This window comes from Hypanus sabinus, chromosome X2 (assembly GCF_030144855.1).
Source record: "Hypanus sabinus isolate sHypSab1 chromosome X2, sHypSab1.hap1, whole genome shotgun sequence".
NCBI lineage: Eukaryota > Metazoa > Chordata > Chondrichthyes > Myliobatiformes > Dasyatidae > Hypanus > Hypanus sabinus.
Window position 1 is genome coordinate 3,809,028 of NC_082739.1, and position 17,232 is coordinate 3,826,259.

The 17,232-nt window shown below is 41.8% G+C and overlaps 2 protein-coding genes across 6 annotated transcripts in view; one reads left to right on the top strand and one right to left on the bottom strand.

Annotated features, from left to right (window-relative positions):
- The window catches only part of LOC132385096 (uncharacterized), a 175,324-nt gene that overhangs the window by 113,230 nt on the left and 44,862 nt on the right, over positions 1 to 17,232 (top strand). The gene's annotated exons all lie outside the window — the stretch shown is intronic.
- The window catches only part of dscaml1 (Down syndrome cell adhesion molecule like 1), a 676,237-nt gene that overhangs the window by 42,569 nt on the left and 616,436 nt on the right, over positions 1 to 17,232 (bottom strand). For all 3 annotated transcript variants that reach the window (XR_009509068.1, XM_059956821.1, XM_059956822.1), the window contains 3 exons: positions 15,690 to 15,878; positions 12,289 to 12,576; positions 4,966 to 5,121 (listed from right to left, as the gene is read on the bottom strand). Coding sequence is in view for 2 of the 3 variants with exons in the window: in XM_059956821.1 (XP_059812804.1) it covers positions 4,966 to 5,121; positions 12,289 to 12,576; positions 15,690 to 15,878 (633 nt within the window). In the remaining variant the exon portion in view is untranslated. The remainder of the gene's footprint in view (positions 1 to 4,965; positions 5,122 to 12,288; positions 12,577 to 15,689; positions 15,879 to 17,232) is intronic.

Sequence of the window (17,232 nt, forward strand, 5' to 3'; positions counted from 1 at the left end):
ACAGAATGAGCAAATAATAAACACAAGAGATTCTGCAGATGTTGGAAATCCAGAGTAACACACACAAAATGATGGAGGAACTCAGTAGGTCAGGTAACATCTATGGAGAGAGATAAACAGTTGATGTTTCAGGCTGAGACCCTTCATAAGGACTGGAAAAGGAGGGTGGGGGGGGGGGAAAGCAAGACAGGAAAAGAAGGTGGGGGCAGGGAAAGGAGGCTACTTCCTGTCCTCTGACCTTTTTATTCTGATGTCTTTCCCTTTCCTCATCAATCCTAACAAAGGGTCTCGGCCCAAAATGTCAATTGTTCATTCTCTTCCATAGATGTTGCCTGACCTGCTGAGTTCCCCCAATATTTTGTGTGTGTTGCAGATTGAGCAAAATTTATTCAAGTTTTATTCCACTAAGAGACAGTGCTTGATCAGATCAGAGCTTCCTCCTAAATAGGGAGAATGTCTAGGTCTCAGATGCTAAAAATCTTGAGTAACACACACAAAGTGCTGGAGAAACTCTGCAAGTTAAGAAGCATCTATGGGGGGGAAATAAGCAGTCTATGAGAATTCATCAAGAGAATGTCAAGAAGTTCCCCTCAAATGAATGGTATTCTCAGAGTCATAGAAATTTATTCCATAGATGGAACCATTCAGCCCATCATTTCCATGTCTGCTTCCTTACTCTGTGCTAAACCAATCAAGATCATACATGCTGTTAAAAGATGTGAAAAGAAACAAGGAACCCCATTAAATATTTTTTTGCCATATGCCTCTTATAAGACCATAAGATATAGGAGCAGAAGTAGGCCATTCAGCCCATTGAGTCTGCTCCGCCATTCAATCATGGGCTGATCCAATTCTTCCAGCCATCCCCACTCCCTTGCCTTCTCCCCATACCCTTTGATGCCCTGGCGAATCAAGAACCTATCTGTCTCTGCCTGAATTACACCCAATGACTTGGCCTCCACAGCCACTCGTGGCAACAAATTCCACAGATTTACCACCTCTGATGAAAGTAATGTTCTAAATGGACATCCTTCAATCTTGAAGTTGTGCCCTCTTGTCCTGGACTTCACTACCATGGGAAATAACATTGCCATATCTAATCTGTTCAGGCCTTTTAACATTCGGAATGTTTCTATGAGATCCCCTCTCATTCTCCTGAACTCCAAGGAATACAGCCCAAGAGCTGCCAGATGTTCCTCATATGGTAGACCTTTCATTCCTGGAATCATTGTCGTGAATCTTCTCTGAACCCTCTCCAAATTCAGTATATCCTTTCTAAAATAAGGAGCTCAAAATTGCACACAATATTCCAAGCGTGGTCTCAAGGATGCTTGATAGAGCCTCAACATCACATCCCTGCTCTTATATTCTATACTTCTAGAAATGAATGCCAACATTGCATTTGCCTTCTGCACCACCGACTCAACCTGGAGGTTAACCTTTAGGGTATCCTGCACAAGGACTCCCAAGTCCCTTTGCATCTCTGTATTTTGAATTCTCTCCCCATCTAAATAATAGTCTGCCCATTTATTTCTTCCACCAAAGTGCATGACCATACACTTTCCAACATTGTATTTCATTTGTCACTTCTTTGCCCATTCCCCTAAATTATCCAAGTCTCTCTGCAGGCTCTCTGTTTCCTCAACACTACCTGCTCCTCCATCTATCTTTGTAATTTGATTAATCCCACAGTCCAAGTACACCACATCTACTGCATCTCTTTTGTTTACTCTGCTTGTAATTTCCACAAAAAATTGCAGGAGGTTAGTCAGGCAGGATTTTCCTTTCAGAAAACCATGCTGGCTTTGGCCCATCTTGTCATGTGTCTCCAGGTACTCCATAATCTCATCCCTAACAATTGATTCCAACAACTTCCCAACCACTGATGTCAGGCTAACAGGTCTACAGTTTCCTTTGTGCTGCCTCCCACCCTGCTTAAATAGCAGAGTAATATTTGCAATTTTCCAGTCATCCAGTACGATGCCAGAATCTATTGATTCTTGAAAGATCATTGTTAATGCCTCTCTAGAATCTCTCCAGCTACTTCTTTCAGAACCTGAGGGTGCATTCCATTGGGTCCAGGAGATTCATCCACCCTCAGACCATTAAGCTTCCCAAGCACCTTCTCAGTCGTAATTTTCACTGCACAAACTTCACTTCCCTGACTCTCTTGAATGTCCGGTATACTGCAGATATCTTCCACTGTGAAGATTGATGCAAATTACGTATTCAGTTCCTCTGCCATCTCTGCGTCTCTCATTACAATATCTCCAGCGTCATTTTCTATTGATCTTATATCTACCCTCAACTCTCTTTTACCCTTTATATACTTAAAAAAAGCTTTTAGTATCTTTGGTATTAGTCGCCAGTTTCCTTTCATAATTCATCTTTTCCTTCCTAATGACCTTCTTAGTTTCCTTCTGTAAGTTTTTAAAAGCTTCGCAATCCTGTATCGTCTCACTAGCTTTGGATTCCTTATATGCCCTCTCTTTTGTTTTTACTTTGGCTCTGACTTGACTTGTCAGCCACAGTAGTGTCCTTCTTCCATTTGAAAACTTCTCATTTGGAATATATCTGTCTTGCACTTCCCTCATTTTTTAAAAAAGCTCTAGCCATTGCTGCTCTGCTGTCCTTCCTGCTAGTGTCTCTTTCCAGTCAACCTTGGCCAGTTCCCCTCTCGTACCATTGTAATTTCCTTCATTCCACTGAAATACTGACACATTGGAATTTAGTTTCTCCTTCTCAAATTTCAAAGTGAATTCGATCATAATGTGATCACTGTTCCCCAAGGGTTCCATAACCTTAAGCTCTCTTATCACCTCCGGATCATTGCACAACACCCAATCCAGCACAGCCAATCCCCTAGTGGGCTCAACAACAAGCTGTTCCAAAAAGCTATCCCTTAGACATTCTACAAATTCTCTCTCAAGGTCCAGTACTGACCTTGTTCTCCCAATCCACTTTCATGTTAAAATCCCCAACGATTATCACGACATTGCCCTTCTGACACATCCTTTCTATCTCCTGCTGTAATTAGCAATCCACATCCCGGCTGTTATTTGGAGACCTGTATACAATTGACATTAGGGTCCTTTTACCCTTGTCATTTCTTAACTCAACCCATAGACTCTACACTTTCTAATCCTATGTCATCCCTTTCCAATGATTTAATATTATACACAGGGCCACACCACCACTCTGACTCCTAACCTATCTTTCCGATACACCATATATCTTTGGACATTCAGCTCGCAATATAGATGTACCAGCTACCTGACATCTGGTATGAGTAACTTATTTATTTTCATTTAGAGCACAGTAACAGCTGGCCAAACGAGCTTGTGCCACCCTATTACACCCTTGTGACCAATTAACCTACAAACATGTATGCTTTTGGAATGTGGGAAGAAACCAGAGCACCCACAAGAAACCCACACAGTCAAAGGGACAATGTACAAACTCCTAACGTACAAACCAGACTGACCTTACCAGACAATGTTACTGGGTGGCAGTCAGGGTGGTAACAAAATCTGGTTCTTGCACCAAACTAATTGGAAAGCATTGAGTTTTACCCTAAAGCCCTTACTGTTACTGCAGTACGGATCTTTGACCTTGGTGTCTCCTTAGATCACATACCTCTGTACCATGCCTTATTTTAACGAGGCTCTCATGGACATTGACGATTAAAATCTTGTGTTGTGGTGTAGGCCTCTCAGGACTTGTTTACCAGGGATAAGTAAGGGTCATGCCACAGCTATACAAACCGCTATCTTTGACCACTACTGTAGCACTTAAGCAGGAAGAGTACAATGGCTATAGAAGAGATAGTGAATGCTGGAATCCAGAGAAACACACAATTTTCTGGAGGAACTCAGCAGGTTGAGCAGCGTCTGTAGGGAGGAGGGGAATTGTCGATGCTTTGGGTGAAAAACCTGCATCAGGATTCTCGGGAACCAGAAATATAGAGGCCTAGGAGGAAGTGTAGCACAGATTTTCCAATATAGCGCGTGAACATGGAAGGGTTAAACTGTAGAGAAAGCTCTCACAAACTGATATTCTTTGCAAAATTTAATCATTTCAAGATGATTTTAAAGATATTGAAGAAGGAAGAACGGTGGTGAGTAGTCAGATCTGACAATGGGATAGTTGAGATTGGGGGGGGGGGTAGGTGGGTGCAGATCTCTTACAATAGATTTTTTTTAAAGCTACAGTACAGGACAACAACAGACCCTTCTGGCCCAAAAAACCCATGCCACCCCATTACACCCATGTGGCCAATGAACTTACTAATTCATATCTCTTGGAACTGTGGGAGGTAAGTGGAGCACCCAGAAGAAACCCACATTGTTATGGGGAGAATGTACAAACCCCTTATAGACAGCGGTGGGAATAGAAAACATTCCTCACAACATGGGTCATAGATGTTTAGAACTCTCCTAATTCAAAGTTCAATGTAAGTTTATTATGAAAGTACATATATGATAGCATATACAACCTTGAGATTCATTTCCTTGCAGGCATTCACAGTAAAACGAAGAAATATAATAGAATCAATGGAAAACTACAAAGAAAGAGTGACTGGTGCAAAGGCTACTATCAGTTTTAAGTTTGGAAATTATGTATTTCTTTTAACCAAAGGTATTAAAGAATATGGGATACAGTGAGCTAAATGGGACTAACAGAGAGTTAACACAACCGAAACAGGCCCTTCAATTCAAATTGTCCAAGATGGCTATCTCCTTTTGCCTGAGCTTGACCCATATCCCTTTAAACCTCTTTTATTCTTCACCTTTCCTGAAGGTGGGCTCAAGGGGATGGGAGATGATGCCTAGATTTCAGTGAATAACAGACATGAGGGGTTAACTGTTGCTATGTTTCTTAACTTTCTTCAGAGTGATTGACAAACAATTCAGCAACATTTTGACCCTAGAATACTTGTGATGTTTCCCACTCATCCTTGCTTACCTCGCAGTCTCTTCAGGCGCTTTTCCTTGCGTTTTTTCCGGATAATGAACAGGAGAGCCACAGCAACTGTTGCCAGGATCACAGGGCAAGCAATGGTAAACAATTTCTTCACATCATCCCCTTCTCCTTGCATCGATTTGATTGGTGGGATTGTGCCTATATTATCAGAGCAAATACAGAAAATAAATCAAAATTTAGATAAGATTCACTTGGAAGGAAATTCCATGGAGGCGCACAAGAGGTCATGAACTGTAACAGTGGCAATGAGACAAGTTACAATTGCCTTAGGCTCAAAATCAGATTACTGCATTTACTTCAGTGATTTTTAAATTATTTATAGCAAATGCATTTGTTATTTATGGATGACATAAAATTGAAATGGTTCTTTGTAGTCATCATGCGAAGCAACCACTGTCTGTCTCCAGAATCTCATTTATACTGATACATGAATATTGAGTGAAAAAGATGTCAAGATTAAAGTACCAACAACAATTTGTTCTCGTATTGCGTCTCCAAGGCTACAAGGAGGGACATGATATGTATCTAAAACATGCTCCCCTAAAAGGCTGTGGGTGCAGAAGTGATTGGCAAAAGCTGGGATCGAATGATTTTGCCAGGGCAAGATTACAAAAGGATAAGGACTACATAAGATGCACGTCAGTCTTGATCTGCATACATACTGGAGCTGATCTGAGGGGCAGTTCTTAATTTGACGATGACAGGGTAAAACAGTCAAACAGGAGTATCAGGAGGTAGTGGCATTGGGTGACGAAGGAAGAAAGATGAATAGGCGTACATTTGATGTTTAAGAGGAAGAGATAGAATAAAAAATGTAAAAGAAAATAATAAACACAAGAGATTCTGCAGGTGCTGGAAATCCACAGCAGCACACACACAATGATGGAGGAAATCAGCAAGACGTGCGGCATCTATGCAGAGGAATAAATCGTTGACATTTTGGGCTGAGATTCTTCATTGGGACTAGAAGGGACAAGCCAGAATAAGAAGGGGAGGGGAGGGGAAGGAGTACAAGCTGGCAGGTGATAGGTAACACTAGGCAAGAAGGAAGATAGGTGGGGTAGTGGAGGGGGATAGATGGAAAAGGTAAAAGGCTGGAGAAAAAGGGATCAGGAGAGTGGAACAGGGAGGAAAGGGAAGGAGGAGGAGGGAGGAGCACCAGAGGGAGGTGATGAGCAGGTGAGGCAAAGAGAAAGGAAGGAGAAAAAGAGAAGCAAAACAAGGGAGAAATCACTGGAACTTAGAGAAGGGCAAAACCTGCATGAATTCACCCTACCTATACCCTTCATCAGATACCTCTATCAAACCTCCCCTCATTCTCCTGCACTCCAGGGAATAAAGTCCTAATCTATTCAACCTTTCCCTATAACTCAGGTCCTCAAGTCCCAGTAACATCCTTGTAAATTTTCTCTGCACTCCTTCAAGCTTATTGGTAGTTTTCTGTCTTCATTCCTTAACCTCTGACACCTGACTAATCAAGGACCTATCAATCTCCATCTTAAATATACCCAACGATTTGGTCAACACAGCCATCTGTGGCAATGAATTTCACAGATTCACTACCTTTTGGCTAAAGAAATGTTTCCTCATTTCTGTTCTAAATGGATGTCCTTCAATTCTGTGGCCATGCTCTCTGGTTCCAGAGTTCCCAACTATTGAAAACATCCTCTCCAAATTCACTTTATCTAGGATTTTCAATATTTGATAGGTTTCAGTGAGATTCCCTCCACTCTCCACATTCTTCCTGAACTCCATTGAGTACAAGCCCAGAGCCATCCAAATGCTCCTTGTATGTTAACCCTTTCATTCCTGGGATCATTCTTGTGAACCTCCTCTGGACCCTCTCCTATGCCAGCACATCTTTTTTTCACCATAGGCTTTATCTTGCTAAGCAGCCTCATGTGCAACACCTTGTCAAAGGCCTTCTGAAAATCCAAGTACACAACATCCAGCGATTTTCCTTTATCTACCCTGCCTATTAGTTTCTCAAAGAATTCCAATTGACTTGTCAGGCAAGATTTCCCCTTCAGGAAACCATGCTGACTTTGGTCTATTTAATCATGTGCCTCTGAACCCTTATCATTAATAATATACTCCAATATCAGGCTAAGTTGCCTTTAATTTCTTTTCTTCTGTCTCCCTGCCTTCTTAAAGAGTAGAGTGACATTTGCAATTCTCCAGTCCTCGAGAACCATTTAGCAAAACTGCTCACAATACTCTAAGTACAGTCTGACTAATGCCTTACAAAGCCTCAGAATTACATCCTTGCTCTTATCTAGTTTTGTATAGTGATAGTATTTTCAGGTATTAACGTGGTGACGGTGGATATTTACGTGTACTACTTACACTCAGCCCACTGCAAGCACTGGTTAGACCATAAGCCATAGGAGCAGAAGGTCCATCTAGTCTGCTCCACCATTCACTAATGTGCTAGTGTTCGTGGAGAAAAGGCAGATTTAATGTTACAAAACAAGAGATTCTGCAAACCTTGAATAACACACACAAAATGTTGGAGGAACTCAGTAGGTCAGGTAGCACCTATGGAGGGGAATAAGCAGTTGATGTTTTGGGCTGAGACCCTTCATCAAGACTGGAAAGGAAGGGGGAAGAAGCCAGAACAAGAAGGTGCAGGTGGTGGGGGTCAAGGAGATGTAAAGCCAGCTGGTGATAAGTAATACCAGGTGAGGGAGAAAGAAAAGTGAACATTAAGTGTCTTTTATCCATATATAACAATTAAAAATGGTTCTTGTGGCTGTTGTGTTGTTGCTTGCATTAGGGGTAGTGGTAGAGGCTGATACAGTACATTATGGACACTTAAGAGACTCTTAGATAAGCACATAGATGATTAAAAAAAAAATGGAGGGCTATGTAATAGGGAAGAGTTAGATTGATCTTGGAGTAGGATACAACATCATTGGCTGAAGGGCCTGTTATGTGCTCACAGTGTTTTATGTTCTATATTAAGGATACCACCCAGATCAACGCATTCTATTTTATTCTTGCTTTCATAGTAATCCTGCTTTCTTTTTGCCTTTACTCATAGTGTCAATGAGTTCCACCCTCTCTGGGTAAAGAACTTCTTTCAACTGGAGTGATGGGTTATTTGCAAACCTAAAGACCTTGACTGGGGAAGGTTTAGCACTGGGGAAAAGAGAGAATATCAGTCAGCACATCCTGAGGCTCCACAAGCACCAACAGATGGGCTGGCAGGTTTGGTGCTGCTGATGAGTGAATTAAAACACAGAGGAAAGCATCCAGTCAGCTGGAGAGACTTCAAGTCCTATTAGTGTGTAAGCCTGCTATTTTCTTCCCCCTCTCTACCTCCTGCCAACTCTGCCAGATCTGTGCATTAATTGTGCCCGTCAGGTAAAGGTTACTCTCAACCGGAATGTCAGCTCAGAGAACAGACTCACCTCTTTATCCTAGAAATCCTCCGCAGCCTCCAGGTTCAACCCCAGGGGCCAGTCAACATTTGTTGTTCAAGACTTGGGGATAAATTACCCACTACCTCAAAGTAACCCTTACAGGGTCTGGATCTACTCGTGCACTGTGGTGGGTCAGGCAGAGATTGCGGAGCTCATTGCCTGCTCTGCACCCCTGGTCAATGTGTGTTTTGTATCCATTGTCATGGCATTGCACTTAATCCCACTGATCTTAGAGTCATAGAATACCACAGCTCAGAAACAGGCCCTTTGGCCCATCTAGTCTGTGCCAGCCTGATCATCTGCCTTGTCCCATCTACCTATACCTAGGATAGCCCTCCATACTTCTCTCTTATCCATGTACCTGTCCAAACTTTTCTGAAATATTACCATTGAACCTGTCTCTATCACTTCTGCTGGCAACTCAATTCACACTCGTACTCCTCTCTGAGTGAAGATGTTTCCCCTCAGATTTCCTTTAAATATTTCACCTTCCACTCTAATCCCATGACCTCGAGGACTATTTTCACCCAACCTCAGTGGAAAAAGGCTACCAGCATTCACTCTATCTATACCCCTCATAATTTTGTACACCTCTATCAAATCTCTCCTCAATCTTCTACGCTCCAGGGAATAAAGTCCTAACCTATTCAACCTTTCCATATAACTCAGTACCTCAAGGCCCAGCAAAATCCTTGTAAATTTTCTCTGCACTCTTTCAATCTTATTGGTATCTTTCCTGCAGCCAGGTGATCAGAAATGCACACAATACTTCAAATTCAGCCTCACCTATGTATTGTGCAACTTGGACATAAAATCACAACTCCTATCCACATTAAAAGAAACAAGAGGATTTTTTACACCCGGTTGAGAAAGCAGAGAGGCCTCCAGTTAAAGGCTTCATTTAACAGTAATATCTGGAAACAGTGTGGCCTTGAGGAGGACATTTCAGTGACACAGCCACTAAAGCTACTGCCTCTTAGATCCAGTGATCCTGGTTCAATTCTGACTCTTGGTGCAGTCTGTGTGGAGTCTGCACGCTCCCCGTATGACTATATGTGTTTCCTCTCACATCCCAGAAGTGTGCAGGTTGGTTGGTTAATTGATCACTTTAAATTGTCCCTAGTATATGTAGCTGAGGGGTAGGATTTGGTGAGAGTTGATGGGAATATGGGGAGATTTAGGGTGGGGATTAGTTAGAAGTAGATGCTTGATGTTCAGCATGGACTCAGTGGGCTGAAGAGCCTGTTTCTGTGCTGACTCTCTATAATTCTATCACTCACTGACTACATGACATCCTCTTGGTACTGCAATGACTGATCAACCTGTTTCTAGAGTCACTAAAGTAAGCAAGACTCCTACCTATCGAGCAACAACTAATGTCATTATTATGTATTTCAAGCATTCACAGAACAATGCCTTCTTACACAGAACATATACATTAGAGTACAGCACAGACTCAGGCCCTTCAGCCCATGGTGTCTCTGCTAACCCTGCTGTCAATTTAAACCGTGTGTCTGCCTGCACATGGTATGTATCCCTCCATTCCGATTGTTCAGATTCAGATTAATTTATTTATCACATGTTCATTGAAACATCAAACCAATCATCAGCCAATGATCAAATCATTCACAAGTGCTTAGTGGGGGGAAGGAACAAGATGCCAAGTTTGGAGAAGTGGATTGGATTGGATTGGACAGGCAGAAAACTCTCACTGTTAAAAAAAAATGAATTTGACCAAGGTGATGCCACTTTTGGCTTCAGCCAGTTGAGTTTGGTAAGTTTACAGAGGCAACAATGAATTGTGATGGTGTGTGTTTGACCAATCAGCTCAGTTCATGTTTACTTGGCAAAAGAATGATGGAAAAACTCAACAGGTCAGTCTCGGCCTGAAATATTGACTGTTTATTCCCCTCCACAGATGCTGCCTGACTTGCTGAGTTCCTTCAAGATTTAGTGTGGTGCTCATCTGATTTACAGCATTTGCAGAATCTCTTGTGTGTTTATGATTTCAGGCCAAAAACCAGGTTCTTATGAAGTCTTTGAACTGAAACATTTCTCTATCCTGCCTGACCTGCTGAGTTTTCCCAGCATTTTCTATTTTTATTCCTGACTTCCAGCATCTTTTTTTTTGATATTCCCATTTCTATGGAATTCTTACCCAGAAACAGGGCAATTGACCCAATAGGTCATCTTTGTTGTTTATGGTCCACATAAGTCTCTGCCTGGTGATCTCTTCCCAATCTGGCTCCTACATTCTTTGATCCACTGACCCCTTATTAATGCATAGACTTTCTCTTTCAGGTGTCTCTGCTTCCCTCATCCATTCAAGGGATCAGTATGCTATTTACCTTTTGGCTTGAAATGCCATGCAGTCCACAACTGAAAGGTTCACCAGCCCTTTCCACAGGCAGTGAACACTCTGCAATGTCTGTGAATTTACACATAGGCCAGGCTGATTAGGTTGGGCAAGTTTCCTTTCCCGAGCGACATCAGAAAACTGCATCTTTGCTGTTCACTGGAATGTAGGAACACTCTAAACAACAGGTCTGATCTCAAATCTACCCACATTACTGAATCCTGGCACTGACACCATTTGTCATCTTGGCCAATGTTTCTGGTGACACTTACCCAAGTTCATGAGTGGGTTGATAGTAAGTTGATGGACAATGAGACAGAAGTGGAGGCTTTTACAAGAATCTGGCAGTCTCATTATCACCATTGCTAATATCAGCTTCTGAATTCCAGATTATTTAATCAACTGAATTTAAATTTTCCCAATGCTCCAGTGGGATTTAAATTCAGGTCTCTGGTTGACAAGTTTCTGAATTACTAGTCTGATAATTTAATCACTATGCTCCCAATGTTCTGTTACTTCTTAAAATTCCTGCAACCTTTATTAACCAACCATCTGGACATCCACACTGGACAATGAAGGGCTGAGGGCTAAATATGACAGAGTCAAAATGAACTTTTCATTCCTACACTTATTAACTTCCTTTTACAGCCATGTTTATTGAATGGGCAATGTGATACTAGCAGGTCTTCTGGGTTCTAGTGGTAGAACATGCATCGTCCATCAGAGAAAAGACAACGAGGATGTTAAAATAAAAATTAAAAATCAACTGCAGATCCTGGAAATCTGAAATAAAGATGGAAATTGTCAGCACCACTCAGAAGGTCAGGCAGCATCTGTGGAGAGGAAAACAGAAGCATTGACCTGAAATATTATCTCTGTTTCTCCATCCACAGATGCTATCTGACCTACTATTTCTGGCATTTTCTGTTTTTATTTAAATTTATATCATACTGGGATTAACAAACAGGATTATCTTGTTTGAGTGCTTCCAGCATTTCTACTTTATGTGCACCTTGGCTATGCAACATGAAACATTTGGGCTGAATGGCCTTAATAGTGTCAACGTATCAAGGCTCAGCAGTTACGTAGAAGAAGTGGGGCAAGGGGATATGCTAGGGAAGGGAAATACGGAAGGACAAGCAGTTTCTGTTGGTTGAAGTACTGATGAAGTAATAGAGCTTGTATTTGCTGTTGTTGTTTTGTCACTTGTTGTGTTCTGTGTTGTTCTGTCGAGGATTGTTGGCATGTTATGTTGGTGCTGGAATGTGCGGCATTACTTGCTGTCTGTCCCAGCACATCCTTAGGTTGTGTTGGTAGTTGTTAACACAAACAACACATTTCACTGTGTGTTTTGATGTACACACCGTAAATAAACTAGAATATTGAATCTTGAACAATGAGTGAGTTTACCTCTCATCAGATGTCCTGTTTTCTAAAGATTAGCCTAAAGGAATAACAATACGAAGAAAGCAGTAGAAAAATGAGTACAGTAAAAGTTAATTGCCAATCCTTGTCGGGACTTACTTCCATCATAATCCAGGGTGGCAAACTGTGTGCTTTCATTACCACAACCAGCACTGTTACAGGCTCGCATCTTCAACTCATACCAAGTAGCCTCTCGCAGGTCCTGCAGGAAGATCTCATTGGATAGGTTGGTTCTCAAGGTAAGCCAAGGCCAGGTGCCTTTGGGACGGTAGTCCATGATGATGGCCCTTATGGGGCAGCCACCATTGTTCCACCCCTGGAGGTTAAGCCTAGCATGGCTAGAATTAATGTGGGTAAAGAGATGGGTATCTTTGTTGAAAGCAGGTTCTAGGGCATAAAGCAAAGATAAAGAGTGAAATAAGATGCACATTCATTTTCAAAGCTTTTACATGAATGCTTTATGAAAAAACTATTGTCACATGAAAGGATAATGTTCAACTTATCACATTTTAGGCACCAAATCCTTCTCTAATTCTTAAAGGCAAAACATTAATTTCAAAATCAAAGAATTCACCAAAAAGGCCTTTGAATCTCTACAAGTTCACTGGGGAAGTTGGGGGCCCAGTGTCTAAGAAACCATGAGTCCACTGGTGGCTGGAGGCCTGTCCTGAGCTTAGACGACTGTTTGTGCCTGGGTGGGTGTGGTGAACTACATATACCTGTCTGGACACGCCCCCTGCTGACTGCTCCTGTGGCTCCTCCCACAGACCCCTGTATAAAGGCGATTGGAGGCACTGCTCCTCCCTCAGTCTCCAGGATGTCGCGTGGTGGGCTCTTGCTGCTGACAGTGCTTTCTTCCAGCCAATAAAAGCTTATCTCTCGCCTCACATCTCTGAGAGTTATTGATAGTGCATCAATGGGTGGGTATGGAGAGAGGGAGGAATGGGAGTTGTTTCATTGTTGTTGCTTTGTTGCTAATTATGTTCTTGCTTGTTATGCTCTGCCATGCATTGTGGGTAAGCTACGTTGGCACTGAAACGTGTGGCAACACTTGTGGGCTGCCCCCAGCACATCCTTAGATATAATGGTTGTTAACGCAACCAGCACATTCACTGTATATAAATAAATCTGAACCTGATGTATTAATTTAATCATTAAGGAGTCCTTAAGCTCCAAACAGTTTAGGCCCACACTGTTCTTTAAACTTTGACCTTTGAAACTCTAGTGGCATTTAAAGCCTAAAGCCTGGACCCTTAGAGTGTAAAATCAAATTACGGATACTCAAGAGTTCATTGCTGAAAACTCATCATAAATGCTGAACTCATTTTTCAGGCTCTTTGGAACTGACAGGAATTACAATCTTGAGTTTGTAAAAACAAACTTGCTTAAATTCAGTTGTTAAGAACATTAGAACACAGTGCAGAGGCATGAAAGTACTGTTATTGTGCTTGCAGAACACCACTCAGGTCTCAAACATACTATTATGCCCTGCCTGAGCTACTGAGTTCCTCTAGCATTTTGTGCCTTTGCTTTGGATTTCGAACAGGTGCAGCTTTTCTGGTCTTTGTGATTTATTATTATGTCCAATTCTGGGCACTAGATTCTGAGAAGTGCTGTTAAGACGTAGGAGGAAGGGAAGGCTTATCAGAATAGTTGAGGTACCACAGTTAGGAAGAGAGGTAGGAAATTGTGTGGTTGTCTCTGGACAGCAAGGAAGGTGAAAAGGAAATTGCCTGGAGGTGTTTAAAACTAGAAGGGGTTTCATAGGAAAGAGAACAACTTCAGAAATGATCTTCCCAGAGTTTTATTATTGGTGCATGGGTGATGTCAAGAAGGTATAAATTTAAGAGAAATGCTATGATCTGGAATACAAGCTTAAAAGAATTATGGAAACAGACTGAATTGTAACTTCCAAATGGACATTGGGAAATGTTTGGAAGGGTGATACTTGTTGAGCAACAAGAATATGAAGTGGGGTGGGAAAGTGATTTGCTTAGTTTAAAGAGGTAGCATAGACACATTGGGCAGAATGGCCTTCCAACCTATAAAATTTCAAAATTCTTCCAGCTGGTAAAAGTCTTCTTATTTGACGAGCAGCATAATTCAGCTCAGTGTAGCTACGTTTCACTTTAAATCCAGAGCATAGAGATTTTTATCTATTTACATTAAATGTTTGAGTCTGTCCCTGAACTGACTACCTTGCTGGGGCATTTGACAGAATCAAAGAGTGGTTACAGTGTAGAACTGGGATTCATGGGCCACTTGCTTAATGGTATTGGTCCATGGCATAAAAAAGGTTGTGAACCTTTGTTGTAGAAGAAGGCCACTCAAGCTATCTAGTCCATACTGACTCAGTGAACAGTTAAGACAACATTTCTATGGGTCTAGAGTCAGTTATAAAACTAGCCCAAGCAACAGCAAGCTAGGACTTTTCTCTTTGGAACAAAGGAGGATGAGAGGTGACTTGATAGAAATGCACAAGGTGATAATCTGGACAGCCAGAGACGTTTTTCCCAGGGAAGAAGTGGCTGATATGAGGGGGCATAATTTCAAGGTGATTGGAGGAAAGTATCGGGGGAGATGTCAAAGGCAAGTTTGTTTTAAACAGAGAGTGGTGAGTGTGTGGAACACACTACCACGGGTAGAAGTAGAAGCAGACATATTAGGGGCATTTAATAAACTCTTAGATAGGCACATGGATGATAGGAAAATGGAGGGCTACATGGGAGGTAAGGGTTAGATTGATCTTTCAGTAGGTTAAGAGGTCGGCACTACATCGTAGGCCGAAGGGCTGTACTGTTCTATAGTTTATAATACAATGCCAGGTTTCTCCTTAAAGACATTTATAGAAAGGTTGTGGGCTCATTATTACCAGAACACCATAGCTTTTTAAATTCCAGATTTGAATTTGGGGAATTGAACTCACATCTCCTGATTATTGGTTTATTATTTATTATTTAGAAATACAGTGCAGAACAGGCCCTTCTGGTCGTTCAAGCTATGCCGCTCAGCAACTAGCCTAATCACAGGACAGTTTACAATGAGCAATTAACCTGCTAACTGGTAGGAAACTGGAGCACCTGGAGGAAACCCAGTGTACATGGGAAGGAATGTACAGAGGGGGCTAGAATTGAAATCCAAATTCCAACGCCCCAAGCTGTACTTCTGTCGCATGAACCACTACACTACCATGGTACCTCACATTTATAAATTAGTAAAGTAAACCTTAACATTTGAAACCAGTGAGCCCAGTGATTTACATCCTAAAGGCTTCTTGTAAATACTGTAGTTGTGTTCTAGGATCTTTGGAATTGACAGGAATTACAAAATTGAATTGGTAAACACAAATTTGCTGCGATTCACTTGTTTCAGGATTTCGAACATCTTCCCCACACACACACAGTGCAGAGGCAGGAATGTATTCATATTGACTCAAACAAATTAATTAGTTCCACTTGCAGCTTTAATGTCCAGAAGGAGGCAGGACCTCTATGACTCACCCCTTCCATGGGTCTTGGCTTCAATAATCTCACTAATACGCCCAGCTCCGACGCTGTTCTTGGCTGCCAGTTTTACCTTGTACCATGTGCCACATTTGAGGTTGTCCAGTTTGAAGGAGCGCTCGCTGGGGTTGATGAAGACATCCTTCCATTCCTCACTGTTATCAACTGAGTACTGCAGCACGAAGCCTGTCAGAGAAGCAGGATTGATGTCTCATTAGTGCTGCAAATAGAATCACCAGCTGAACCTCCAAATGTCAATCACCCTGCAGGCCAGCAAGATCTCGCTTAGTTTTACAAAATTAACCTTTTCATTGTCAGGTCTTTTTTCTCATGAAGGCTTGATATTTCATATGCAGAGAAAGGTTACTTAAAAAATAATCACTGCATGAGTTGTGGGCAAATGTGTAAGAAACAGGGGCAGGATAAGGTCACAAAAGAGGCATGTGAACGTGAGGGAAATGGAAGGATATGGACATTGTGTAGGGAGAGGGGATTAATTTAGTTTGCTATTTGATTACTAATTTAATTGGTTCATAGAACAGTACAGGGCAGGAACAGGCCCTTCAGCCCATAGTGTTGGCTTGGCTGTACTGTTTTATCTGCTTGAATGTGACTATGGCTGATTCTACTTTGGACAATAGCACTACACACGGGGTGCTATGGTAGTGAAGCAATTAGTGGCATGTTATTATAGCTCAGGGTTCTGGAGTTCAGAGATGAATTCCAATGCCGTATGTAAGGAGTTTGTATTTCCTCACTGTGAAATGCGTGTGTTTCCTCAGGGTGCTCTGGTTTTCTCCTACAGTCCAAAGATGTACTGGTTAGCAGGTAAACTGGTCATTGTAAATTGACCTGTGACTAGGCTAGGGTTAAATAGGTGGGTTGCTAGGCAGCACAGGTTATTGGGCCAGAAGGCCCTGTTCCACACTGTACCTCTAAACAGATAAATAAAACAAATAGCTTGTGTTGTCCTTTGTTTCCAATATAGTAGATTCAAATAGATGACGCAATATCTGACACAGAAGGGACTAAAAATATTGCAGGTCGTTTGGGTGATGGAAATTCATCATTACAGAATTCCCAAATCATTACCCATAATTATATTCTGCATTCTGTTACTGGTCTTCCTTCGGTATTACCTCAGTGTACATGTGTATGGAATAATCTGTCTGGATGGAAAGCAAACCATATAATCATATAACAATTACAGCACGGAAATAGGCCATCTTGGCCCTTCTAGTCTGTGTTGAACGCTTACTCTCACCTAGTCCCACCGACCTGCACTCAGCCCATAACCCTCCATTCCTTTCCTGTCCATATACATATCCAATTTTACTTTGTGACAATATCGAACCTGCCGCTACCACTTCCACTAGAAGCTCGTTCCACACAGCTACCACTCTCTGAGTAAAGAAGTTCCCCCTCATGTTACCCCTAAACTTTTGCCCCCTAACTCTCAACTCATGTCTTCTTGTTTGAATCTCCCCTACTCTCAATGGAAAAAGCCTATCCACGTCAACTCTATCTATCCCCCTCATAA